The 27,498-nt window shown below is 62.4% G+C and overlaps 1 protein-coding gene across 1 annotated transcript in view; it reads right to left on the bottom strand.

Moving 5' to 3' along the window:
• Syt7 (synaptotagmin 7) overlaps positions 1-27,498 on the bottom strand; it is a 44,456-nt gene that overhangs the window by 16,443 nt on the left and 515 nt on the right. The window contains exons 2-7 of the mRNA XM_023707021.1: positions 27,293-27,489; positions 10,025-10,135; positions 6,949-7,028; positions 4,040-4,171; positions 3,054-3,263; positions 23-391 (exon numbers count right to left, since the gene is read on the bottom strand). Of these exons, the coding sequence (XP_023562789.1) occupies positions 23-391; positions 3,054-3,263; positions 4,040-4,171; positions 6,949-7,028; positions 10,025-10,135; positions 27,293-27,489 (1,099 nt within the window). The remainder of the gene's footprint in view (positions 1-22; positions 392-3,053; positions 3,264-4,039; positions 4,172-6,948; positions 7,029-10,024; positions 10,136-27,292; positions 27,490-27,498) is intronic.

The raw sequence follows: 27,498 nt of genomic DNA on the forward strand, positions 1-27,498 counted from the left end.
GGGGCCACCCAGGGGCACTTACAGGAAGGACCTCACGTCCAAGCCTCGGTTTCGAATCTGCCCCACCACGTGGTCCCAGCTGCCTGGGCTGGAGCGGCTGCGGCCCCCAGTGGCCCGGTACTTGGAGCCGGCTGAAGCGGCCTGCCGGGCTGGGCCACGGCTGTGGGCGCGGGGGTTGGTGCCGGGCGCCGCGGCCACGTGGGCCTGCAGCTGGCCCAGGCTCTGGCTGGTGGTGGGCTGGCTGGGCGGCCGGCCCCGCTGGTGCTGGCTCAGGGGCTGTTGCAGGCTCTGCTGCCGCGTCAGGGTGCGGGGTCGCTGGCATTTCGGCTCTCCCGTGGAGCTGGGGATAGACTCAAGGGTAGTGGCCGTGGACAGGGTGGAGTCCTCGAAACTTGGGGTGGGCGGAGGAGAGGAGAGAAAGGAGAAGCAGTTGAAGGGATCACAGTGGAGGAGAAGGAAGCCCAGGGCCAGGAGGCCCCAGTGCAGGGCGTGCTCGGCCGGGCCATCGCCATCGCCGCTGTCACCGCTGCTGGCCCCACACCCACCCCAAGGCCCCAGCCGGCCCTGACCTCCTGCCGTCCAGCCAGCAAGGCTGGCTGGCACCCGCACCTCCTGCCTGGACCCCTCTCCATACGGCAGTGTGGTGAAGGCAGCTGCCAAGGCCCGTGGCTCCTCACGTGGGAATGGAGCGGCGTCTCCCTGGGAGACACCAGGAAAGCCTGATTTCTGCTCCCACCATCCTCCACTGGAGGATGATATCCAGGACCATGGGGGCCTGGCTGGCAAGGCCTGCTGGGCAGTACTATGGGTCTGGACACTCTGCTCCCCCAGGGGAGGAGGGGAAGTGGCTGTGGCCACAGACCTCTGGCCCTCCTACAATGCTAGCCTTAGGCTCAGGGCGCAGCACCACCCTCCTGCCTGGACTCTGCTCCGGGTCTCAGCATCCCCTCTTGGTTCCTTAGGAACAACTCCCTGTCTGGGAAGGGACCAAGAAAAGAGCACACCAGATGCTTCAGACCTGCTCCCCTGGCCCCTGTTCTGACAGAGAACGGGGTGACTGCCCTGTCCTTTGTGCACCTGCAAGAAGGTCTCCATGCCAGGCTGCCAGCAGCTCGGCACAGCGCTGGGGTCGGTGAGAGGCTGGCATGAGATTGGATAGGAAGAGGCCCCGGCTGCCCTCAGGCAGCGCGGGGCCAGCGAGCCTTGGCTGAGAGCCGACCTCTGTCACTTACTTCCTGGGCTCTGGAGAAGCCTCTTCACCTCCCCAGGCCTCAGGGTTCCATGCCCTGCCCCCTCCATCTGCCAGTCCAGCGGTCTAGGGCAGGGTCAGCTTGGCAGCCTGGGGTCCCAAACTGGCTGGGACTCAAGTTTTCCTGAAACACAGCCCTGGCATTGGCTTTCAGGGTTTGGGGCTGGGCAGCATGAACCAGCCAGGCTCACAAAGCCTACATATCCTGTGCGTCCTGCGCTTCATCACCCTTGGTCTGCAGCCACAGGGCAGTAGCCTCGTTCCCCTGGGAAGGTGGGGAAGAGGCCAGGGCCCTGGGGAGCCACGTTCACCACACAACCAGACTCTGCCTTTGTTCTCCTGAGAACTACCAAAGAGCCAAAAGACAATAGCAGTTAGGCTGCCCCTGTGGGCTGAGGGGAGAGAGAGACAGAGAGACAGAGAGAGGGAGGGGGAGAGAGCCAGAGCACAGTAAAGAGAGAGCACAAGAGAGGATAGAGAAAGCAGAACGTGCCTTTTCTGGGGCCTCCCTGGGGAGCAACCTGGCTTGACTGGGGCTTAGAACTAGGCTTCTGCCTGGGGCCAGGTGAGCCTGCAGCTCTGAGGGCAGTGGGGGCTGAGACCAAGGGAGGATGGCATACCTGTGGCTGCCTCCTCCTTGCTGACCTCATTTTGGTTTCCTATCGCATCTAAAATTAGTCTAATATACAATCTCTCAGTCACGGGAAACTAAAATTGGCGCCTCCAAGGCCCAGAGCCAGCGCAGGGCACAGAGTCCTCACTAGCCTAGAGACCGGCCGGGCAGCAGGGCAGCCCAGCAGCAGGCGGGCAGGGTGCGGGACCTCCCACAGGCCAGATGTCAGGAGAAACAGCCCTGTGGTCCCTCAAGCCAACAAGCAAAAGAGGTCCCAGCCAGGGAAACTTCTGGAGGAAGCCAGGAGGGTCCAGCACAGCCAACTGCTGGGAAGGGCGGCTGCAAACAAGGCAGGGGCAGGGCTGAAAATGGAACCCCTGTCCTGACACAGGGCAAGGCCAGCACCACGGGACCTAAAACCCAGAGGGCACCACTGTGGGATGGAGGCCAAAACAAGAATAGGCTGTCCGTGGGACAGGAGGGGGACATGGCATGGTTGAAAGCAGGGCCAACTCCATGTCCATCACTCAAGAGGGGCCAGTGAGAGGGACAGCTCCGCTGGGTGGTGTTCAGGCCACCCTCTGATGTTGGGAAGGAGAAGCCGGTCAGGGCACAACGGCCTGGCCCCCAAGGCCCTCAACCCCTGCAGCTGGCCAAGGGATAGCTCACTGACCACGGCTCGGGCAGGCATGGGAAGGCCGAGATGAAGTGAACGGCGGCAGCTTAGTGGCTGCTCACAGGCAGAGCCGGGCAACAGATGGAGTCATGGCCCAAGTCAAACAGGACAAGTGATGGAGTCGGCAGGAGGCCTGGGGAACGGCAGGGCGGGGTCTACAGCAGCCTGCTGGCCGGAAGAGGCAGGCCTCGAGGTACAGCTTGACACAGGAGGGCCTGGGGGGCTGCGGGCCAGCGCCCCGCCTGCTGCCCACCGAGGGATGAGCGGAGGGTGGAGTGGCCCAGGCACCGCGAGGAGGCGCGGCTGGTGGGCGGCTGCCAGAGGCTGAAATGCAACACTATGGCTGGTGGTGGGCTGTGCCCATGGCTGGCGGAGGATGACCGTCTCGTGAAGGGGTGGAATGAGCCCGGGGCGGAGGACAGCGCCTCTGGGGGGCAGCAGGGTGCGTCCGCTGCCCACCCTGCGGGCGGCCTGAGCTCCCCGCTGCTCCGGCAGCCGCGGGCGCCAGCACTCACTTGGACAAGTTGAGCTTCCCTGCGGCCAGGTGGCTCTGCACCATCCGCCAGCGGCCTCTCCCCGCCTTGCCGCCGCTGCCCGGCTCGCCGCTTCTCAAGGCGTCCTCTCCCGGTGGCGGCGCCGGCGCCGGCTTCTCCCCCAGCCGGCCTTCCCGCTCCACGGCCAGCCCCGCCGCGGCGGCCACTTTGGCGCCCGACAGGAGGGTGCCACTGGGGGGCGTGCGTGAGGCAGCCCAGCCAGGCGGGCACGGGTGGCAGTGGCCGTGGCGGAGGGAGGACAGGCCACACGGGGGCACAGGGGTGGGCGAGGAGGAGAGACAACGACAGATAAAAGGAAGAGAGAGACAGTGAGAGAGGAGAGAGACAGACCAGACGGACAAGGGACAGACAGAGAGAGAAAGAGAAACATCAGCACCGGCCGGCTAACAGCAGCCTGCGGAGGAGAGAGGGGCGGGCTGGGGTCGAGAGCAACGCACCACGCACGACAACCGAGGGGCCCCCCCACCGCCGGCCGGCGGGGCGGGGGCAGCCACCTCCTCTATCCCACGGGACAACGAGGGTTAACGACGGAGGAAGAGCGGGCTGTCCAGGCCAGGAGGCCCCAGGCAGGGAGAAAGAGAAAGCCGTGTTAGTCAGAGATCCTCACCACCACCATCACCGCCACCGCCACCACCGCACACACCGACCACCGACCACCACCAGCAGCAGCCACGGCGGCGGCAGCAGCAGCAGCAGCAGCAGCAGCAGCAGCAGCAGCACGCGGGAAGGAAGCGGCCACACGGTGGGGACCAAACGGGCAACCCATCCTGCGGCCCAGAGGGCCGGCGGCGCGGGCGGGCGGGCGGGCGGGCGGCGGAGGGGTTGCTCGTCTCCATGGCGGCCTGCCCATGGGGAGGGAGGGCGGGGGGCAGCGGGCGGGGATGGGGCCGGGAGGGCGTGCGCGGAGACTGGACAGAGGGCGAATGAAACCAGGTAAAGTCACTCACTTGAGGGACAGTCGTGGGTCGCCATAAGGGGCGTAGGGTGAAATGTTTAGAATAAACTCCTTGGGAGGGTAGGAGCTCCATTTCTGCTGCACTGTGCTGTCATTGTTATTCCAAAAGTCTCTGTCTAGGTCGCTGGAGGGGCAGAGAGAGAGGGGAGACAGGAGATACAAGAAGAAACCGGCCAGGACCGTCCTGAGGGGGCGGGGCGGGGCCTGCAGGCTCAGCTCCTGTGGGAGGGAGAGACTGCCCGCCGCGCGCGCGCGCACACACACACGTCTGCACACCAAGGCGGGCACATACACTCATCCAAGTGCATGAGGAGGAAGCGGCAGGCAGCCACGGAAGCCTCTCACCTGGGAGCTGGAGGGAGAGAGAGCAGTGAGATGACAAGAGGAGGGACAGCAGGCAGAGTATGGCCCAGGGGTGGCCTGAGGTGGCGGGAGACTGGGAAGGAGCTAGGTCCCCAAGCCCAGTGTCCCTGCCTGTCAGAGAAGGTTGCCGGCCACTTGCTTCCAACTCCTTCCTCAGAGCCACCTGGGGGCGCCCAAGCGCCTTGCCTACCCTCTTCCTTCCATTGCTTTGGGGTGGCCCTGGCCTCCTGTACTCCTCCATCCTGGGGGCCTAGACTGCAGCACCACATGAGCATAGCCCTGGAGAAGGGGGAGTGAGGCCTTGGTCTCCAAGAAGGCAGCAGGGTCAGCAGGGTCCTTTGTTCTGGACCCTTCCCTGGGCAGCATGGGCGGCACACACAGCCTGCAGCAGGCCCTGACTCTACCCCATCTGCCCCTCGTGCTCTGTGTTGGTCACCCTGCAGCAGCATGCTGGACTGTGGAGTGAAGGGGGTAGTGTCAATGCCAGTGTGGGGGCTCCTGGGGCCTGGAAGAGGAGGGCTGGAGTCCTGGAAGAATAGAAGCTGCTCCCAGGCCAGAGAGTAAGGGCAGAGGCAGCAGTGCCCGAGCTGCAGAGACTGGGGCCAGACCTGGTGTGGGCCAAGGTGGGCACAGTGGGGACAACACTGCATGGGCCACACCCCATGGACCCAAAGACAGTCTCGGGAGACCTGGCACCCCCACTCCAAGTTCAACCTTGGCACTGAACCTTGGACCAGGAGCAAAGGGGAGAGAGGCAGAGACAGCAAAGCAGCTGCCCCCACCCCAAGGAAAGGGGACGGGGCCCTTGAGGGTCCAAAGCACACCCTGAAATATGCAGCTCATGTGGGACCAGATGGGGAGGTTGGGTGAGCCCAGGGCAAAGACAGAGACCCTATGGTCCCTGGCTCCCTGGAGATGGCCACAGTCGAGGCCCTGGCCACGTAGCCTGGTCAGAAGGCCCACCCTGTCTCACCATGTACTACAAGAGAGGACCAGTGATTTTTTTTAAAAAAAAATATATTTAGCACAGGGTCTATAGGGTCTACAGGGTCTCACTACACAAATCGGACTCGTAGTGATCCTCCTGTTTTCAGCCTCCCAAGTGCTGGGATTACAGGCAGGTGTCACCACACCCAGTCTCATTCGCCATCTCAGCGCGCCCCAGGGGTGGGGTCAGCATGGCACACTGTGGATCAAACCCCAGTCCCTGCATCTACCTAAGCAGGTGCTTTAATCTGCTGAGCTACCTGGCCAGCCTGCGAACCCATAATTTTAAAAGTGGAGGAAACAGGATTTGTACTGCAGGACTCATCAGAGCCTTTGGCATGCCAATGGTTCTCAGCATCACCAGACTTGATGGCTTTGGAGCCCCTGAGCAGCTCCAGGGACCAAGAGCTGCAAATTGCAGCAGCAAGAGCGACTGCTTTCCTGGGGGCAGTGCCCTCCCTTAGTCCCCGAGACCCTCGGCGGCACTGGCCTTGGCTGGGCAAGCCTGACAGCGGCCTTGAGGCCCTGCCCCCCCCCCAACTCCTGACCCTGGTAGACACAGAGCCCTACCCTGCACAGCTCCATCCCTGAAGCCCCTCGGCCTCAGAGACCCTGGTCTGTGCTCCTCAGACACCAGCCCTGAGGCCCAGCTCCCCGCTTTGAAGGCTAGGAGCGCAGGTGGCCAGACCAACCTCAAAGGCTCCCTGAAGCCTCCGCCCACCCTTCAGCCCAGCCAGCCTTGCTGGCTGCCTGCCCAGTCGGGCCTGGTAACAGACTAAAGCTCCCAGTGGTCAGGCAGGAGGTGGAGGAGGCTTGGACAGAAGAGGGGCAGGGGGGAGCCCTCAGGTGGGGGGTAGTGAGGGGTGGAAAGGGTCGAGATGCCCAGGGCAGGGGTGGTGGCAGGAAGGGGCAGAGAAGAGTGGCAGCTGGGGGCAGCAGGATGGGCCAGTGGGCACAGATGCCCCCACAGAAAGCCTCATCCCAGAGCCAGGCAGACAGGACCCTCCCCTGGAGTCTCCTGGTGAAGCACAGCAGGGCACTGGCTGAGGTGGCCAGCAAGGGAAAGTGGGCCTGCTTGAGGGTGGCTGGGTGCACAGATAGGAGGACAGACAGAAGCTGGCTCTCTGGATTCAGTGCACAACCCTGGGGCAGGAGCTCAGGGCAGATGGGCCCAGCACAGAGCCAGCTCTTAGTCTCTTCTGGACCTCAGAACCTGAGCCCATGAAGAGGGGCTTCTCAGCGCAGGGGCAGGGGCAGGGGCAGGAGAGGAGCCTGGGGACCCCAGGAGCTGCCCTGGGGCTGGAGACAGTGTGTGTGATCTGAGGGCTGGATGGAGGGACAGCAGTTAGGGCTGGGGTGTTGGTCTAGAGGGCATGGACAGAAAAGGGGGCCCTGAGGGCCCCAAGGTGCTGGAACATGGGGGTGCACAGGCACCCTGGGCTTGAATGGGGGGGATGAGTGGTCATGTGTATGGTTAGGCCTGAGGAGGGGGAAGGAGGGGCTCCTCCCCCTGGGCTGCTATGTGCCCCCAAATTGGCAGCTGGCACCTACTTGATGGCCTTCTTCTCACTGCGCCCACGCCCTGAGTCTGGCGTGCCCACGGTCTCCAAGGAGTTCTTGTAGCGTTTGCCCTGTGGAGACAGCAGTGGTCACTGTTGGGGTTCCCAGAATTGGGGCCCCAGGGGAAGGGAGAAGGTGGTGAGGCCCAGAGCCCAGGTGTGGGGGTGTCATTGTTGCAGGGGGCCAGGCCTAGCTGGCTCTAGGACCTGCCTGCAGTGCACAACACACCTGGCCTCCGGCCGCACGTAGCAGGCGCGCCTGTCTGCTGTCTCCCAGGCCTCTGGCCTGGTGCCCAGACACAGCTCCCTCTGCCACGGACAGACAGCTCTTGGGCGCCTGGTCACGTCATGCCAGCCACGTCACCACCCCCAGATGGTGGGGGCGGTCTCCTGCGGGGCAGGGCTGGCAAAGACCAATGACGTGGGCTGTGGGGGCAGGGACAGACCAGGTTCCTCATCCTGTCCCGGGCTGTATCCAGTTCTGTACCAGCCTCCCTGGGTGCCCTTGAGCCTCAGACTGGGGGGACACTGACATGGGGTGGGAGAAAACCCAGGCCTCAGACCCCCTACCTCACGCCCAGGGTTGGGGTGCAGGGAAGGCTGGAGTACGCTGGGAAGGTGAGCATTGTTCACCTTCCCGCTTTGGGTTTCTAAATTTAGCTGGAGCCGAGCAGGGACCCATTAACATCCCTAGCTGCCACCACGTCCTCACACGCACCCACAGGCCTTGGGCCGGGCCAGAGTGGATGCAGGCGGGGTGCTGTGCAGGGGTGGCTGACAGTGGGCACTGCCTACACTGCCTGGAGGGGCTGGAGACACACGCACGGGCTGCTCCCTCGCCTGCACTGCAGCCACAACAGTCTATTACTTCATCCGCCATGAAGCAGAACGGGAGCTACTGGGGCCGTGCTGCGCCTCCGGGCCAGTCACGGCCTGCAGCTGGGCCCTGGAGTTAGCACCCAGACCTGCTGGACCCTCAGCCACTTCTGGGCCTCTCATCATCACCCACAAGTTCAAATCCCAAAGGATTCCCACTGCTGTGACTACATCAGGGCTGGGCCCCCAGGTGGTGGCCAGGACCCTCAGGTGACAGCCCTGCCCTCAGGACTCTGGCATCCAAAGTGTGGGGTGGAGCAGCTCTGAGGCATCCCTAATGCTCCTGTTCCCTTTGGTCTGAGCAGGGTTATCTGCTCTTGACCCAAGGCCAGGCAGGGCTGGGGACAGTGACCCTGATCCTCAGGGCATCCTGGACACCTCTGCTTGCCCCTGTTCCTTCCACAGCCTGGAGACACTTCCTGTGGCTGTGACTATCATTGTGGCAGGAGCTGGAATACTAATGGGGACAGGAACTGGGAAGGTCATGGTTTGCAGGGCAGGGGGAGTACACCAGGGACCCCAAGCCCACAGGCACCCAGCTGCTCCAGAACCCCTTAGGTGACTCTGGAGGACACCACACTCCAGCCTGCTCATCAGGGAGGGTGGCCAGGTTGATCTCCACAAGCCAGTGGAGAGGAAGGAAGTTATTAACATTTGGAAACAGGATCTGGGCTGCTGGGATATCACATCACCACTGCAAGGGGATGGGCAGGCATGCAGAGTCCAGCATCCACCAGGATTGCAGCCTGTGAAAACCTCTTCCATGGCAAGGAGACTGCATGGACAGAAAGTTTGCAATATCTGGTACCCACAGGGCAGGGGGCCAGTGGAGGGCAAAGTAATGTCCCACCCAGAACAAGCCAAGAGTGACAAGCTAGTCTGGGACTAGAGAGCTCTGGCTGGGGGCTCCAGGCTGCTGGGACCGAGCCAGGGGCTGCTGCACAGCATCTCAGGTCCCCAAGGCACTGCCATCTTTGAACCCCGCCTGTCCCTAGGCTCTGGCCTTGCTGAAGCTGACTGGGCCAGGTAGGGCCGGGCCACCTGCTCCTGGAGGGTGTGCTGCACACGCGCACATGCGCAGGGCCGCTCATGCCGTCCACCTCCTGCAGCCCAGCATGCACAGACGTACACGCTGCCCTCCAGCGATAGTCAGCCACACATACCAGGTCACCAGCAGTGTGCAGCCTTCTCCCTGTCTCCCAGACAGACAGACCACAGCACATGGGTACACACTCAACCTCTGCCAGTCTTGAAACAGGTAGAGGCAGGCCCAGGGGCCCGGCTCAGTACATGCTAGCCAGCTGGGACCCACACACTGGAGAGGGGACAGGCAGCCACACACATGCACACACACTCCAAGTGGCACTGAGCTGCCACCCGGGCTCCTCCTGCAGCCAGACCACAGGGCACACTGCCCTTCCTCAGCTTGCCTTCCGGGCGAATGATGAGTCGATGCGGTCCTCACAGGTCCCCCACAAGACCCCACAGCAGTGGGGCTTGGGGCCCCCGCCATCCAGTCCCTTGGTTGCAGACCACCCCTCTGCCCTATGGGCCCTCTGGCTGAGAGGGAGACAATGGCTTCCCAGAGGTAGAACCTTCGGCCTCGCAGGACTGCCGGGGACCCCTCTGGACCCGGCCCAAGAAAGGCCCTGACCGTCGCCCTCAGCCCTGAATTCCCTCCATGACAGGTGAGGGCCATGTGCAGGGAGGCAGCTCAGCCTGCTGCCGCTTCCGGCAGCCTCGGGTGACTAATGTCCCTCTTGACGGCCTCGTTACTTATTGATGGCCTAATCCTGCTTGTTAATTCCCCAGCCCTCGTTAAAAATGAAAAGCAGCCGTTTGTGCTTGTACAAACCGGAGCATCGGGATGGATGTGCGGGCCGTGGGGTTGGAGCGGGCAGCGCCTTCTCATTGGCTGCGAGGTCCGGCAGGCCACGCCCACCAAAGAAGGGGCGGGACCCCGGGCCGATTCTCAGACCCCGCCTCTGTGTCTGAGGTCGGGATTCCGAGTGGGGCGTGCACGCAGCTAGGGGTGTGCAAGTCCTCGGGTGTGTGGCTCAGGGAGTGACAGGAGATGCTTGGGACCCAGATGCAGGCAAACGCGGTAGGGCTCCCACGCACATGCACGCACAGGAGAGCTCTGTGGGGAGCGTTGCGGGCCTGGGCCCGCCCCAGGGGCCCCAGAATCTCACCAGTTTGCGCTGACACCAGTGGCAGAGGCCGCACAGAACGACTGTGACGCTAAGGCTGACGGTGATGATGGCGGACACCAGCAGGACATCGCGGGTGGGCGCCCCTGGGGAGGAGGACACACAAGTCAGATGTCAGGGGTCAGGGCCTACCGCTCCCTCCTCGTGGACCCCCAGAAGAGCCTCAAGCTTCCAGAGCCCTGCTCACACCCCCAGCTCTGCCTTCAGGGTGACCTCGGGAGCCCTTCTCCCTCCATGCCCGTTTCTTGGTCTGTGAAATGGGGGACCTGGGCCTTTTGGCTTCTCTTTCTGTCTCTGTCATTTTCCAAACTCAAGACTGCCAATTCCAGAGGCCACAGGTGCCTTTCAACTGGACTGGGCTCCACCCACCATGGATCCTCTGCAAGGACCTGGCTTGGGCAGGGACTTTTTCCCTTCCCACCCCACCCTCCATGCCTGCTCTCTGAGCCCTGAGGCCTTGAGGAGCTCTTGAGCCTTCTGCTGATGCCCGCTGGGGTGATGAGTCCCTTACCAGCTGCAGGCAGAGAGGAAGGGGGTCTCTGGGCCGCTGACCCTTGTGAACTCACCTTCGCCTGCTGTCTCCACCTGGTATGCAGAACTCCGCCCCCAACTCATACCCACAGCCTCAGCCCCAGCCACTGTGCGCTCCCGTGCTCCTCAGCCGTTTCCAATCCACCCGCGTGACAGCCAGAGCCTGCCCTGGAGGACAGCCCACGTCTCCACCCAGGCCCACCTCCCGCAGCTGGGGCCAGCACCACAGCCCTCACTCTCTGCTCTGTAGACGCAGAGCAGTCCCTGTGCTGCTGTAACCTGTGCAGCACACACATGGGTTTGCGGAGAGGGCAGACTGCACATGGCAGTGAACATCAGTGTCCTCGAGGCAAGGAGACACGTTTTATTTACGGCAGAGCTTGCGTGGGCTGCTGGGTGCCAGCGAGCACAGTAATTAAGACTCGCCGGGTCGTCCCTCCTAGCTTCTGTGGTTATGGCTCCACCCTCCCGCTCTCTCCAGATTTCTCTTGGGGCCTCAGGGAGGAGGGCTGGTAGCGACCCCTGCTTGAGGGGCCCTGGGGTCTCCTGCTACCCCCTTCTGCACCCCAGGAAGCCCGTGTCCCATTCCTGGTCAACCTCAGGCCCTGATCCAGGTGACTCGTGGGCACCAGGCCCTGCAAGCGGCGTGGGTACCAGGTCCACCATCTGGGAAAGCTGACCCACCCCCTACCAGATGTCCAGGTGCTACACACAAGAGAACTTAGTCCTCAACCACCACAATAAGCACTAAGGACTGCCTTCACTTTTACATGTGGAGAACCTGAGGCCCAAGAGGTCAGGGGCCACACTGACAGTCACCCCGTTAGTGAGTGGGCAGCCGGGGTTCAGGCAGTGCGGCTTGGAGTCTGTGCCCAGCCTGGATACCAGTCCTGCACAGAGGAGCACAGCTGGTGCTCTCCAAGTGTGCTCTTGGGAGTGCTGGGGTTCCTAGACTTGGCCTGGAGGCAGGCGCCGGGCCTCTTGCACATCAGCCCATTTCTGTTCCCCTGTGGCCTTGCCCAGTGAAGTCCACTCAGCAGGGCCGTGTTACTAAGGAAAGCTGGATCCCACCAGCTGTGACGGCGATCCAGGGTCTCCACCACCCGCCTGTGAGTGCCTGTCCTTGTCTTCCAGGAAGTGGACTCAGCCCCTTCAGCTCCCTCCCTCCACCCAGCATCCCTGATCAAGGAGGCAAGCGCCTGCCATTGCAAATCACCTTGATAGAATGAAAGTGACAGGTGTCCCTGGGCCATATGCCTCCCAACAGCCCATTCTGGGGTGCAGTGCATGCACACACCCACCAGCCAGGGGGAGCCACTCTGAATGTGGGGCGGCTGTGGCTCCAGTTGGAAGGGCACAGAGGTCAGCTGTCAGGCCCAGGGGCCATGCGCAGCACTGGACCAGCTGTGCCCACCTGGTGGGTCTCACAAGTGGCAGCTTCCTCCCTGAAACTCTCCCATGGCTGAGCATGCCTGAAGGCCGGAGCTGTGGGAGCAGGTGGCCGCTCGCCAGCCTGCAAATCCCTGCGACAGCTCTGAGTCCCTGCGAGTCTTCTCTAGGTGGAGGCTCCTGGCCCTGCTATGGCCGCTCAGATGACACACACAGTTCAGGTCCCCTTATTCTCAGCACTAACGCTGGGGGAAAGGAAATACTGCAGTCAGAGTCAGCCTCTGAGAGCACAAGGCTCTACTGCCTCCCCTCAGGCCGAGAGGACAGCCCAGGCCCTGGGAACTGCAGACTAGCGTGGGCAGAGGGCATGGGGAGGCCTGGGCGAGGCACAGTGGGCAGCGGGCAGGGCGGGCCCAAGGCTCCATCCGGGGGCATCCTGAGAGTGAGATGTGGGGTTGGGCACACTGCTGCCCCTTTACCAGGGCACACCAGCCAACAGAGCTCAGATCTGAGTTCCCACCAAGTCCCAGGGTGCCACTTTCACTTGGGAGCTCTGCACCCCCAAGGCCGCAGGGTAAAGCCCAAATGCATCCTCTGCAGTCCTGTCTGCAGGCCTCTTCCCCTGTGCCCAGCCTCCGGGACACGCCCTGGCAGCAGCAAGTGGCGTAAGTGCTCGCCCAAGGTCGCAGGTGGAGGGCCTGAACTGCGTGTGTCACCTGAGGTCTATGGGAGAAGGGCTGCCTCTCAGCACCTGCTGTATGCCACACCCAGACCTGCGGCGACAGGGCGGACTGCAGTGCTGCCTCAGCATCCTCGGGGGTGACCTGCATCTGACACCAAGTCCCTCTAAATCTGTGTTGAAGTTACAGGATTGCCTATGTTGTCTTGTTTGTCACCCAAACAAGATGGAGGTGAGGAGACGGGAAGATGTCAGTGACATATCTTAGAGGCTACCTCTTACACTTACACACACACACACACACACACACACACTCACACACTCATGCACTCACGCACGCACGCATGCACGCACGCACACACCCCAGGCCCCTTCTTCCTCCGCCCATCTTTGCCAGACATGCTCTTGACTTCTGCAGGTCCAGCAGGTCCAGCGGACAATGCCACCTCTGGGAAGCCCTCCCTGCCTGCCCGACAGGAGCAACCTCTTCCACCTCCACATCTATCTCTTACAGTGCAGTATCTTATGCCCAGGCTCTGGGCTTGACTGCCTGGGATCAGATTCTGGCAAGCCCCGGCCCCTCCTATGTGCAGGCCTCAGTCTCCCCTTCTGCCCATGGGGCTAAGAATAGCACGGCTCCTGCAGGACTTGGGTGAGGCGTAAGGGAATCGGCACATATACTGCGCTCTGCACAGTGCATGGCTGGGATAAGCAGCCAAGAACACCGCCGCTCTGCTCCCTGCGCCCACCGCGCGCTGCACTCCAATCTGGGGCACAGATGTGCTTGTAGCGCTGAGTGAATATTGCGCCCAGGGATATCCAGAGTCCCTCCAGGACGCAGGGCTCAGGGACCAGCCGCACCCTGACCCAGACCTTGCCGGGACCTCAGGAGCTTCAGTGAGCTCCTAGGGCTGGAAGGCGGGGCTCTGGGGCCGTGCAGACCACAGCAAGAAGCCACTGGGCCTTGGTGGGAGCCACAGACTGCCGGGTCCCTCGCCAGCACTCTGCTCCACTGCCAGCTCCTTCTCATCTCCTCAGAAGCCATGATTTATGGATGAACGGGATCAAACAGGGCTGCTGCCTGCATGGCGCCCTGGGGAGCTGCAGGAGAGGGAACTGACTTCTGAGGGCTGGCACGCCAGCTGCCCAGGGGGGACAGGCAGGGCGGGGTGGGGGTGCAGAACAGACACAGGCCACAGACACCGCAGTTCACATACACATGCAAGCCACAGGACGGACCCTAGTACGGACACTGTGCACACTCACGCGTACACTCCATGGTCATGAGCAGAGCTCTGTCCCTCCCCCACGCTCTTCCCCAGCCTGGGGCTCTGAGCATCACTTTCGCTGCCCAGCACAGCCTGTCCTGAGGAAAAGCAGGGTATGTGCAGCAGATGCTTCGCGTCCAGGCCCAGCTCTGTGCCTGGTTAGACTGAGGGCCCAGGCATCTAGGCCTAGCTAACAAGGCCAGGCTCACCTGCCAGAGCAGCAAATGTGCACCAAAGACACACCACAGGGCAGGCCCACACCTGAAGTCCACGTGCGGCCTCTCCAGGACTGGGGATGCTGTCATCCCACACCACAGGGGACAGACTGAGGCCTGAAGAGCTGCCAGCCCCTGAGCCTGTCCCTTCCCCGACACGGCCTCTGCAGAGCTGAGCGCCCTGCTAGCCTCAGCATGTGGTCCCCGACCCCTCTCTGCCAACAGACAGACCAACACTGTCCCTTGCAGGGGGCCTGGTATAAGCCACTGCCTCTGCCCACCTGACTTCCTTGTCTGCTCCATCTCCAAGGTGCTTGCAGAACCCTCTGCCTCCACAGGAGCAGCAACAGTTCACCATTTGGGGTTAGACTGACTCTGTCTGTCCTTCCCACCCTGGAAGTGCAGACACCCCAATCCCGCATCTCTGCAGCTGGAGCTAGACCTGAGAGGCTGGGTGTGTGACTGCTAAACAAACATGCGGAAGGACTCGAGGCTTTAGAGAAGCCCACCTCCTCCAGGAAGCCTTCCTCAGTGACAGGGACTCAAAGCAGACTCTTCCTGCTCCAGGCCTGAACAAACTGGGTCCCTCTGCTTGGGCACAGAGCTGTGCTGGCCCGCAGGCTGTGGGGAACAGTGGGAGTCTGCATGTAGGCTTTCCCAGAGGCACATGTGTGGCATGCATGCCCCCAAGCCTGGCCCTCTCCCGTACCCTCTTCTGGAGGCCCTCTCGGCTCACTGTGCTCCCTTCCAGGTGTCTTCCATCCTAGGAAGGGATGCACCTGGTGCTGAATCACATGCACAGGCCTCAGTGCCCCTGGGAACACACATCTCTCACTCCTGCCGAACAGTGAAGGTAGTGGAAAGGGTTCTGTGCTTTCTAAGCTGCACAGCAGAAGCAAGGTGTGGTAGCCTGTGAGACCCATACCCTGGGCTTGGCCTCATGTCCACCACAGGGACAAGAGCTAGGCCTTAAAATCAGCTATGCCATGGACAGAAGGATAGGAAGAAAGACTAGCAAGCAGAATAGGGCGGCTGGGGCCAAGGGAACTCTGGGGCCCCCAAGAGTTCTCTGACACACGTGTGCTGGGCTCCTTCCCTTCTGCTGGCCCAGCCAGTAGCACCCTCGACAGACATTGGCTCAGGTCCCAGAGGTCTGAGGGCTGGGAGCCAGAGGGAGCCCAGGACATGCCCAAGGCATGGTCCCAGCTAAGGCTGTGGTGAGAGCCAGGCACTGTTTTGGCCCCTCCTGCTGAGCCTGCCTCCTCCTGCCTGCTTCTGCACCCTGGTGGAGCCTCCCAGCTCCCAGGATGATGTGTAGGGGAAGAGCAGGCCTTGCAGGTTCCCGCAGGAAGCACCCCATGTGCACATGGAGCAGATGGGAGAGGAGGAAGGTGGGAGGGCACTCACCAGCCCCACGGCGATCTGGGCAGGAAGGGGGACATTTCCAGGGCCTAGACGTCCTTCTTTCCTCCCCACAACCCACCACACAGGAGAAAACCAGCAAGAGGTGGGGTGCCAGAGGAGGCACTGAAAGCCACAGGGGCAAACCCCAATGCCCAAGTGGCCAGGCACAGCATCTCGCCATCTTTCTGCTCTGCAGCCCCTTCCTTGCCACCCCAGAAGGCAGTGACACTGTCCTCGAGGGGAGCAAACGAAAATAAGATGGGCAGGGAGAGGAGGGAGGAAGACAGGGCCTCGGCCCTCCCTGTGCCTCGACCTTCTCTCTGGGCCTTCTTCAGAAGGCAGTCGGGGTGCCCACAACCCCTCTGGCCTCGTTTGGGGCACGAACAGAGCTGGTGAGAAAGGAGGCCTGAGGGGAACTGTTTTGGAAAGTTACAAATAGCTGGAAATAGGGGCTTAGCAGGAGCAAACCAGCTTCATCACCCTGGACTGGAATCAGAACAGATAATATGTGAGTGAGCAGAGAGCTGCCGGCAGAGGCTGCAGAGGCCGGCAGGCTGCAGACGGTTTAGAATTCAGAGGAAATGCCAAGTGTGTAAACAGCCAGGGAAGGATCATTCAGGTGGCCCACAAGCTGTTCCAGCAAGAAATTGGACAGAGACTCGTGGGGACCCTCCACACTCCCCCTGTCCTTGCAGCAAAGCCTGGGCGGCGGCCACGCCTTAGCTGCCCCATCCCTTCTCTGCACAGGCAGAGTGCTCAGCCTCGGCAATGACGGCCTGCATTTGTACCCCATGCAGTCTGCAGAGTACTGCACGGCTCGACCAGGTTTCCCATCCATCACTGCGTTTAATGGAGGTGCTGGGTCCCTCCTGACATCGAACTCCTGCGCCAACCAGGCGCCTGCAGTTTCACCAGCCTCATTCTTCAGCCTCAAAAGAGGGGTGAGAGATGGAGCTATCTGCAGACCCTAGAGAGCTACTAAGGCCAGAAGTCACCAGGGTTAAAGCCACGCAGGACAGAGGCAGCCAGGTGTCGGCTCTGAGTGGGGAGCCAGAGCGCACAGGCCCCTATCCAAGATTCAGCCCAGAACCTGCTGCCCTCCCACCCACCTTGAGCCCAATGCTCATGAGCTGCCAGGGCAGCCGTGAAAATGATCCCCGTCTGTCCGGGCAGCAGGGGCCCGAGAGATGAGGAGCTGGGATGGAGGGGGCCTCTGAGAGGAGCGCAGAGGGGAGGCAGGAGGCAGGATGGGGACTCGTGATGATTAAGTGCAGGCCTTGACCACCAGTTACTCCTGTGAATAATGCATTGCTGTGCCTTGCCCTAAATCAGCATCTTATTGTTATTAATAATACACGGCTGCAGAGAAGCTGGGGTCGGGATGCTGAGCTGAATTCCACGGGAGGATCTCAGCAGCCTGAAGCGCCTCATTGATGACTCAACTCTGCGTCCTCAGGCCACAGGCTTCCTTGGGGACAGGGAGACTTGTTCTGTGCTGCCTGGGCTCCCCCTACTCCAGGGCTCAGATCCCGGAAAGCCACAGGGCCACAGAACTGTCTGTCCATCCGGGGACTCAGATCCTCGACCGGGTTTTGTTGGAGGAGCGGAGTGCCAGCTCAAGGACTCGTGAATACGATACAATGAGAAACAGCTCCCAGAGACGGTGGAGGAGAGGTGCCCGGAGGACCTGCGTGCAGGAGAAAGAGGGAGACCGAGGAGGCTGTCACAACAGTGCTTCTGACACTTGCTGGCGGTGCGACCTTGGGCGACCCCCTCAGCTCTCTGGTCCTCAGCCTTCTAGTTGGAATTTATGGTTCTGCGGTTCCTCCTCGCGGGTGCTGTTCTACTAGGTAATGTTCCATGGTGCGGTTTGTACCAAGGATTAGTAGAAGAACCAAGGCTCTGTGAGCCCGGGAGCTGTCCGCGGTGCTGGCGTCGCTGTCCTGCCCTTCGTGCTGAACCACACCCCATGCCTGGGCCTGACCTCCGCCCTCTGCAGGGCTCCTGCAGATCAGAGTCCAAAGGCTGGAGGAGGCCGGTTCCTCGACGGTGGCACGTTGGTTCCACTTTGCTGCTCTGGACACAGCAGAACACACTGGCCTTTGCCCCAGTAAGCGAGGACCCCCGTGGGCCTCCCCACTGGTCATGATGCCACTCTTCCCTCTGAGGGAGCAGCGGCACTGCCTCCTGTGGCTGGGGTGACACGGGGTGCCGAGCCTAGCACAGAAGGTCCCCAGCGGTGGCGCAGGCCAGGACAGCAGGGAAGAGCGCAGACAGACAGCCCCCGCCACCTCCTCATCACTCCTGGGCAACCTGGCACTTGGAGCGCAGAGAGCTGCCCGAGCCCTGCATGCCCCAACTTGTCTGCTGGGTCCCGGCCTCTCTGGGCGCCATACAGCCTGGCCAGGGCACAGATCCACTTTGGCTGGCCACACTGGGTCAGGGCATGGGGGGAACTTGTTAAACAAATTCTGATCTTTCGTCTGGCTACAGGGCCCAGCCAAGAGGAATGTGAAGGTCTGTTCTTTGCCTCCCCCAGAGCCAAGGCCTCATATCTCATCCCCACCCAAACAAGGACTGCCCCACCTGCAAGGCACTCCTACCCTCCACCCCACGGCAGCGCTCCATGAGGGGTACTCATGCTTGGTGTTTCCAGGAGCTGCACGAGATGAGTCTCGGTGGCTTTCAAAACTTCCAAAAGCAAAAAGCAAAACAAAGCCATCCAATGACAATACCCGGAAGTACAGCTTTTCTGGATCTGGGCAAGGAGTCAACAGCAGCCTCTCGTGAGGGTAGATCTTGCTAGTGCCACTTAGTGAGCACTTACCATATGTCACGCACTGGGCTGAGAGCTCTGCAGCACCCTCACCCCAAGGAAGCACTGGTGCCCAACACCCTACATATGAAGAAAGTGACTGCGAGAGGAGAGGGGCCCCTGGGAGTGGGCGGCAGGTGAACATGGAGACCAGCATGAGAAACGATCTCTGTGCACCCTCCCCCAGCCCCAAGGTTCAGTGGAGGAGACAAGGCCACCCGCCGTCCACAGCCCCCTAGGTATTGTCTTTCCTAGCCACTGTCTGAACTGAGCCTCCTGACACCAAGGGGAAAGGCAGAGAGATGACCCTGTCCCCTACAGGACAGAAGTGAAGGCACAGAGGAGCCACAAGTGGCTGCCCCTAAGTTACACAGCCAGTAGCGTGACTCACTGGCCCTGGAGGCACCAGCACCCGGCATCCTTCCCACCTAACCAAGGCCAGGGTCTGGGCAGGAAGCCAGGCAGGTAGTGAGCAGCCATCTGCCTCTACGTCCTGGGGGCTTCCTGAGGCCCTGACCCAGGCTGGCCCCCTCCACCTCCTCAGGGCTGGTTGACTGGCTCAGCTATAACTTGGAGTCTCATTCTAAATGAATTTTTTTTTCTAGGCAATTACCTCCTGCTAATTAGGAAGCAAGGCTGCCAGTCCCTGGGCCCTGCACTGACCCCTTTCTCAACTCACAGAGGCTGGGGGTGGAGAGGTTCTGGAAACTGCCTGGGCTGGGGCCTGTCAGGACAGGAAGGCTGCTGGAGGGGCCAGAAGTCCCCAAGTAACTGGAAGGAGGGAGGTAAGGATGCTAGGGCGGGTGGGCTCTGAAGGGGAGAGAGGCAGGGACAAGGAGCAGGGGTGCCTGTGGAGGACAGACAGCAAGGGGTGCCCAAGAGGCTCAGAGACAAGGGGCTATGGGGAAGGGAGGCAGGGAGGGAGGGAGGGAAGGAGGAAGGGTGGAAGGGAGGAAGGAAGGGAGGGAGGAAGGAAGGAAGGAAAGAAGAAAAGGAGGGAGGGAGGAAAGAAGGAAGAAGTGAGGGAGGGAGGAAGGAAGGGAGGGAGGGAGGGAGGGAGGGAGGAAAGAAAAAAGGAGGGAGGAAGGGAGGAAGTAAGGAGGGGAGGGAGGGAAGGAAGGAGGGAGGGTGGAAGGGAGGAAGGAAGGGAGGGAGGAAGGAAGGAAGGAAAGAAGAAAAGGAGGGAGGGAGGAAAGAAGGAAGAAGTGAGGGAGGGAGGAAGGAAAGGAGGGAGGGAGGGAGGGAGGGAGAGAGAGAGGAAAGGAGGAAGAGTGGAAGGAAGGAAGGCAGGCAGGCAGGCAGCCTGGCTCCCAGGGACCAGAGACAGAGGACGGTGGGATTCCCCCCTCTACAGAGGGAAGGGAAGAAAACATGCCCTGTAAAGCCGCTAAGATTACAGGAGAGGCAGAGGCGGAAAGCCAGAGACTGGGAGACTCCAGGAAGGGGAAGGAGAGAGGAAGGGCAGGGAGGAAGTAGTGGTGCCACAGGAAAGCCCAAGGAGAAAGGGGGGGGGACGATGGCTGCGGCTTCCACAGCCCAAGACGGGCTTGCTCCGCATCCCTGTCCTTGAGCCTCCCCAATGTCAGTGCCCAGCCAGCCAGGCCTCTGCACCCTCCTCTGCAGCCAGATGCAGGCAGCTTGGTGGCAGCCACCAGCCAGCCCGGGCCCAAGGTGTGCCACGCACCAGGGCAGCCACCAACCTCCCTCCCTCCCTCCCTCCCAGCCTGCCACCCCAGCCAGTGGACTGAGCAAGGGCCCCTGGGTCACACAGCGACACAACCACTGGCCCTGGGACCTGGGGTGCAGCCTTTCCCCTCTTCAGAGGGAGGGTCGAGGCCCAGGGTGGAAAGGGCGCCTGTCCAAGTCATAGAGCAAGTGCTGGCAGAGCCAGACACAGGGGCTCCAGCCTGCACCCTAGGGCCAGCAGCCAGAACAAGACGCAAAGGCTGATAGGGGTTGCCGGCTAGGCAGGCCCAGATCAAGGCTGTCAGACAGCAGCAAGGGCTCACCATCCAGAGCCCTGCAGAGGGTCCTGCAGGGTCCTGAAGGCAGTGGACATTAGGGAGGGAAGGAAGCAGCCCGCCACTGGGCCCCCCGGCAGTCTACAAGGCAGACCTCACTGGGAGCCACTGGGGGAGAAACAGGCATGAAGAACTAAGGCCTGGTCAAGCCTGCAGTGCTGGCCACTGCCCAGGACCCCTCCAGCAGGGGTCAGCTGAGGTGCTGAGGCCCTTGAGCACCAGGATCCAAGCTGGTCTCTGTCAGAGTCTGCGTCTCAGTGCCAGGGGCCTGTGCCTGTGCCTTGGGCCTTCCTGGTAGCCCCAAGTGGGCATCACCAGTGTCCTGGACTCAAGCCCGCCCCGTCAGAGGACACTGTGGTGCAGGGTCCAGACTCACTGTGTGGTGCTGGGCAGGTTTTTTGCCCTTCTTGGCCTTGGGGCTCCTACCTAGACCATCCCAAGGCCAGACCTGTAACAATTAGAGCTGCTGCTGTGACAGACACCACCCACAGCATCTGCCAAGGGGCCGAGACGCTGCCACGCCCCATTTCCTGGGTGGGAGATGGAGCCCTGTGCAGCTGGCACTGGCTGGCCACGGTCATGCAGTGTGCCAGCACTCGGAGTCTGGGACTCGAGCCCCAGGACTTTGGGTCCAGAGCCCCTCCTCTGGCTAGTGCTCCATGGCACTCCCGGGGTGTGCCCAGTGGACATCATGCTGTCGCGTTTCCACGTGGGAGGTACACAGGGGCCAGGCCTCCTTTTCCTGTTCTCAGCCCCACATGTTGTCACACAGTGTCACCTGACACAGCCTGTGGATGACCCTGAATACGCCAGCCCCAGGAGCCCCCTTTTGAGGATCCACAGATTTGTGGAGACCGTACGGCTGTGGCGGCACACAGCCACACAGCAGCGACACGGGCCACCACATGCTCCTCCTCAGCTTCCTTCTGGTGCTGGGAGGCTGGCGCAGTGGGCACACACCTGCTGGCACTGTCCCACTGCCTTCCCCGCGCTTCCCCTCCTGGAAGGAGGCAGGCTTGGGCCCAGCCTGGCTCCCACGGCCCAGGGATGCCAGCCCAGCTGGGGTGGCGAGGCAGGGGCACCAGTCAGAGGCCCAGGGGCCCGGAGTCTATTCCTAGCAGAGACCAAGCTACTGAGCCCCAAGTGCCCCTGAGGCCCTGGGGTGTTAACCCTGGCTTCACCCTTGCCAGACATGCGGTGGCAGGGCCTGGGGACTGTGCTGCTGCCTGCGTCTCCACGGCACCTCTGGTCCCGCTCGCTCCTCCTCTGCCCGGCACCACCAAGTCCTGGGTATTTTTAGGCCTCAGCTGACAGGCTGTGAAATCGCTCTTTTCGCACCTCCCCAGCCAGGCGGGGGCTGGAGGGGGAGCTGGGGGGCACGGAGATAATTCATCAGTTCTCAGGGCTGGCAGGGGCCAGGTGGGCAGCGAGGGGCTCCTCCCCTTCTCCCTGGAATGGCCCTGGCAAGAGACTGCTTCACCTGCCCAGAGAAGGCAGTGGAGCCTGGCGGAGGAGCCTGGTCTCTCAGGGACCTGCTAACAAAGGCACGGGGACATGAGTCCAGTGCCGCCGCCAGCCTGGTGCCCAGCGCTGCCTTGAAAGACAGCCTGAGAGACGCGCTGGCGAGCGTCCTAGTAGGCTAAGCAAGGCGCTGGGCAGGGTGGCCCGCTAGCTAGGCCCAGCCCAATGCAGTTTTCACCCTTCCTCTGCAGGCTGACCCAGCCCAGCCCCGCAGGCCCCAGGGCCTCCGATTCATCCTTTGTTTTCCTCACAGGACAGATGCTGGGATTAAACAAAATGACATGTGGAGAGGACAACGTGGTCTGCAGGGCCCGCTCCTCCTGGCCGCCATCCCCACCTCTCCCCAAGCAGAGGCCTGCCCGACTGTGGGACACACCCACTGTGGAGGGCAGGCCCTGCTGCCCCTCCCTGAGGCCGCAGCCGGAATACAGCACACCACTGGCAGGTTCTCCCACCCCGCCAGACCCCAGCCTGGCCCCCGAAGCCCCGCCCTGGGCCAGCAGAGCAGCTCCTGTCTCGCCCGCGTGTCCTGAGGCTGTGGCAGCCCACACACTTCATGTGTAGGCACAGTACCTGGCGGGCATGCGACCGACGCCTCTGTGGTCCTGACGGTGGCTCCTGCTGCCGCCTCGGGGAACTAACAGGGGCATCCTCCTCCGGGCTCTGTCCCCACCGTGTGCCAGTCACTGGGCACAGGAGGACACTGATGCCCCATTTACTCTGCTCCAGGCCACTGTGGGACACCCTCCAGTCATGAACAGAGGGGGAAACTGAGGCCATGCACAGGGGCCTCTGCCAGCTCTCACGAGGACAGGGCCCTGACAAAAGCCAGCCATGGCAGCAGCAAGTGACAGGTGACTGTTACGAACAGATGGGCCTGGTGACCCGAGAGGCTTTAACCTGGGCCCCTGCAAAGCACAGCCCCTTTCCTAGAGGAGGAAAGCTGGGGTTCAGGGAGTGCCCTAGGGAGGCTCAGCTAAGGCTCAGGATGGTGAAGGGTGGGCAGGAGTCCTGTGGGGGAGGACTGTGCCGGGTGCACAGCAAGCAGGGCCATGTGTACCAGGACAGCCTCCTCGTGTTGGCCACAGCTCTGTCCCTGCTGCCACCACCCGTGGTAATGAGACGGATCCAATTTGTACCCAGAGCCCCGCCGGGAGAGCCGCCTCGGCAGGGCTTGAAGTAATTTAATTGGACACATTAGCCACACAGCTCTCTCCTGCACGCCTGCCTCGTGCAGAGTCTCATGCAGGCTCCCCTCGCTCGACATGGGCTGGCTGGGGGCAGGGCACACTGCTAATCCCAGGCCCATCCAGTCCGCCTCCTCACCACCCTGGGACCTCCGGGCTCAAGAGCAGCAGGCTCTCCTTTCTCTGATGCAGGCAGCAAGTACAGAAGCCCGTGGAGCGCAGGTGGGACAGGCAGAACAAGGTCACCCCTTTTCTCCTTCAAGGACCCCCACCTCCTGCACTCCAGGAAGGGCCCCAAAGGAGCAGGCCCAGCAGCATCTGCCCACGCTGACAGCACCAAGGTCTTGTCACTACTGGGGTCACTACGAAGACAAGGCAGTCCTCTTCGGAGAGCTTAGGGGAAGGGGGCACACACATACATACACGCACGCACGCACGCACGCACGCACTCACTCACAGCCTCCACCCAGCCAGCCACACACGCACAATCACAGCAACGCTTGTATCTGCACACGCAAAGCTCCCACAAGCCTCCCACGTCCACACTCGTGCAGGCTCACAGCCAGGTGAGGCCCTGCTTCTGCAGATGGAGGCCCCCGAGGACACTGGGTTGGCAGGTAGGAGGGTGTGGCAGAGGACAGCCTGGTCCCTAGAGGACACAGGCCCTGCAGGGCGGGGGACAGAGGTGGGGAAGGGAGGGTCCCTCCCCATCGCCTGTCACAACTCCCTGCGCACCTAGGCACACTCGCTACAACGGTGCTCATTAGCTGTGTTTACAGCCTTGGGCACACAGATGAGCACAGCCTTGCATGGCCCATACTGCCTGGCACAGCATGCGCAGGTGTGCACACTCACGGCCTCCCTGCCACCACAGAGTCAGGTGTACAAATGCATTCATCCCCAAACTCCAGCCCACAGCCTGCACCTTCCTGGGGCCCTCCACGTGGGGTCTGCAGAGCCCCAGTGCCTGGATGCCGGCCTCACCTCCCCAGGACTGGTCGGGACTCCAGGCGCAGGTTCTGGGAGCCAGCCAGCCCCTTCCACAGGTCCTTGCTGCCTGCCAACTCTGTTCTAGCCCGCAGGGACCTTGTTGGGTGAGACCAAAGCCCTGCCCTCCAAATGAAAATTGGACAGGTCCCAGTAGGGCCACTCTGCTGCCTCGAAGGTCAGGGACCTTGGTGTTCACAGAACTGGCACCATTCTCTTGGCACCACGGGTTGGGGTTCCCTGGCAAAGAAGGAGGGCACCCAGGCTGGGCCTGGCACAGGCTGGCTCCGGCACCTGGCCAGACCAGTGACCGCCCGACAGAGAAAGCTGACCTCTCAGGCCATGTGCAACGCCTGCTGGGCACTGCCCCTGAGTGGCACAGGCTCCAGCAGGCTGCGGTGCCCACCTGGGGCCCTTACTGCCCGACACTCTGTCCCCACATCAGCTCCTCCCTGCTGAGCTTGGCCTCCCTCCCTGGGGGAAGCAGTTATTGAAACTCCTCCATCACATTGAATAAAAACTTAGAAGTCTAGAGAGAACATGGGCTGAATGGAGTGGAAGTGGGAGAAGGGGACCTTTCTGCTTGACATGCTGGTGACAGCAGCTACAAGCGACCGAGCCAGCCCCCAGAGCCCAGGTCTGCCAAAGCTGGGTTGGGCTCACCTGACAGGCACCTGTTATTCTGAGGCCAGCTGTCCCTCACCTGTCGCCAGCTGGCCCAAAGCCAACCTGCTCTAACCCCTCCCACCATCAGGAGCTCCTACGGCCACCCCCCTCTCCCATCCTCTGCAGCAATGGAGCACCTGGCCCATGGGTTCAGCTGTCTCCAGGAGGCCACAGAACAGCAGTTACAGGGCCATGGAGGGTCAGTCTCCATGACAACTCTAGCTCTGGGGTGCTGGCACCTCAGGCCCATGGTAGACCTGCTCAAGCCCAGTCCCCCCTGCAGGAAGCTCAGGTGACCTTCAGCCCATGCTGCACCAAGCCCAGACAGCCTGACTCTGGCAGCCCAGGCTGCACCCCAGCTGCCCTTTTGGCCACACCCCTGGCTTGCCCTGCACACCCCTTTCAGCCTCTGCCGTGGCAGTGCCCACTGAGTGGAGACCACCAGGCCAAGCCTCTGCCCCAGCCGCGTGCATGCCTCTGTCCCCTCCGGGGACCATCACAAGGTGGAGCCATTAACAGGTGGCTCTGGCTAAAGCTTAGAGGCCTGTTGACCCTGGGAGCAAGCTGACTGCGGACAAGGGGATGGGTGGGCAGCACTGGGGACCTGACCTCCCAGAGGCTCCCTTGCTATCCCCCTCCCTGTCACTCACCAGCCTGGCTCACAAGCTCACAACAAGGTCACTTCCCCTCCCTTCCCTCCTGCCATCCAGCCTGCCCACTGCAACGCTGACCCCTGCAGGCTTGCCTGGCCCTTCCCAGCTTGGGGACAGGCTTGGTGACAGAGGGAACCAGCCAGAGCAAACTCAGGATGCACAAGGATGGAGTGCAGGGACGGGCAGGGCTGCAGGGGCTGCAGATGCGGCTTAGGAGGTCAGAGCAGAGGCCTGGGGGGGGGGGCAGGTCTGCATCCTGATCTCACTGTGGCTCCCTGATTTCCCCACAGTCCCTTTCATCAGGAACCAAGGAGTGGAGGAGGTGTGCCTAGGGTTAGGGCCGGGAGGGGAGGTAGCGGGGCCTGTCGGGGAGGTGCTGGCCCTCTCTGAGCCAGGAGACCTGCAGCAGGAGAGGGCCACAGCCCTGCAGCCTGCTGCGCTCAGGAGGGCACAGGCACAGGAGGGTTTTGAGAATAGGACAGGGCGCAGGTGTTCCTGGGAGGACTGAGAGAAGGGGGCCATAAGGGTCTGGCTCTTGGGGGACCAGAGGACAGATGAGGGATGTCTGAGTAACAGAAGATGCTTTGCATATTCACTCCCACCTCGTGCCTGGCAAAGAGGACTGGGGTGGGCAGAGGTGGGGACACAGAGCCCTGGCTGGAGGCAGCACCTGAGGGCCTCGGGGCGCTTTGTGAGCCAGAGGAGGGCTGGGATGCCAGGGCTCTGTGGTCTTGCTGAGGTTTCTGGCCCCCGGGGACCCCAGAGGATGTGCGCAGACTAGCTGGGGCATTTCTAGCCTCCCCTGACCCCACCCAGTCCAGTGCCCCTGCCAAGGTCTGGGGAACCCCAGAACTGCCCCTGCCCACCATAGGCACAGTGAACCCCAGGAAGGGAGGATCATTCAGGGAAGGGGACAAAAGGGTCCAGGGCCAGCCAGCCCACCAGGGCAGCTCTGGAGTCCAGGCCCTTTGCCCAGAAGATGCCAAGCATGTCAAGTTGGCCTCCATGGAGAGGGCAGAGGTGCTTGAGGAGTGGTGATGTCATGGTGCCCAGGCGTGGGAGGGACAGGGAGGGAGGAAGAGGGGACAAAGGCACAGCCCCAAGCCCTAAGGCCTGATGGAGCAGGAGGGGGCTGCCAGCCTGGCAGGGCTGGGAGGGCTCTGTCCTCATGGCATCTCCTTCATTATGTTCCAGTTCCCTGAGCTGCGCTCTACCCAAGGGCGAGTACCAGCACACGACAGTGTTGCCTTGGCCCAGGCTCTGGACGTTGGGTCTGAGAGAGGCTAGAGGCGCCTGGGGCACACAGGAGCGGGCAGGGCTCCCCACGGCGCTCCTCGGCCCTCACCTAGAGGACACTCACCAAAGGGCACGAGGCTGCTGGGACCCGGGCCTCTCACCCTTCTGCCCAGTGCTGAGTGGGCAGCACGGTGTGCCCTGTGGGTCATTCTTGGATGCCTGGCACTGAGAGGGACTGACCGGGTGAACACCTGCCTTCTTGCAGGCAGAGACAGTTGGCCCTGAGGGGAAGGGCAGTGCCTGAAGGGCTGGGGCCGCGGGCCTGCCCTGCTCTGGGAGCCCTCCTCCCCCGGCCCTCGTGCCCTGCGGTGGCAGCCAGGTGCCCAGATTCCTCTGGGAGTGGTGGTGTGGTGTCTACTGCCGCACCGGGAGCAACCTAGAGGCACAGCCCGGTGCCAGCGCCAGCGGCCAGATGGGGGTCTGGGGAGCAGCCCAGGTGGGCTGGGAGGGCGCCAGGCGCCACAGGGGACCTGCCTACAGGTGGGCACGGGCGAGGAGGCAGCAGGCAGAGGAGAAGGCAGGGCGATTTCCGAGGGAGGAGAGGCTGGGGTGAGGCTGCAGGATGCCAGGCAGACCGTGAGCTCGGGCCACTCCCTGGGAGGACACGGCAAGGGGTACGCCCTCCCCGAGGACGGGAGCGAGTTGGGGCTCGGGTCCGTCCGTGCCCGTCCAGGACGTCCAGGCTCCCGCCCCGCTCGTCCCCGTCCTGCAGCATCCGCGCTGCCCGTCCCGCTCCGCCCGCTCCGCCTGCTCGGCGCCCCGCAGGTCCCCGGCCTCGCCCGCGCGTCCTTGGGCGCAGTCCCGCGGGCGCTCACCTGGGCTGG

This window comes from Octodon degus, unplaced genomic scaffold, assembly GCF_000260255.1.
Source record: "Octodon degus isolate 3935 unplaced genomic scaffold, OctDeg1.0 scaffold00279, whole genome shotgun sequence".
Taxonomy (NCBI): Eukaryota; Metazoa; Chordata; class Mammalia; order Rodentia; family Octodontidae; genus Octodon; species Octodon degus.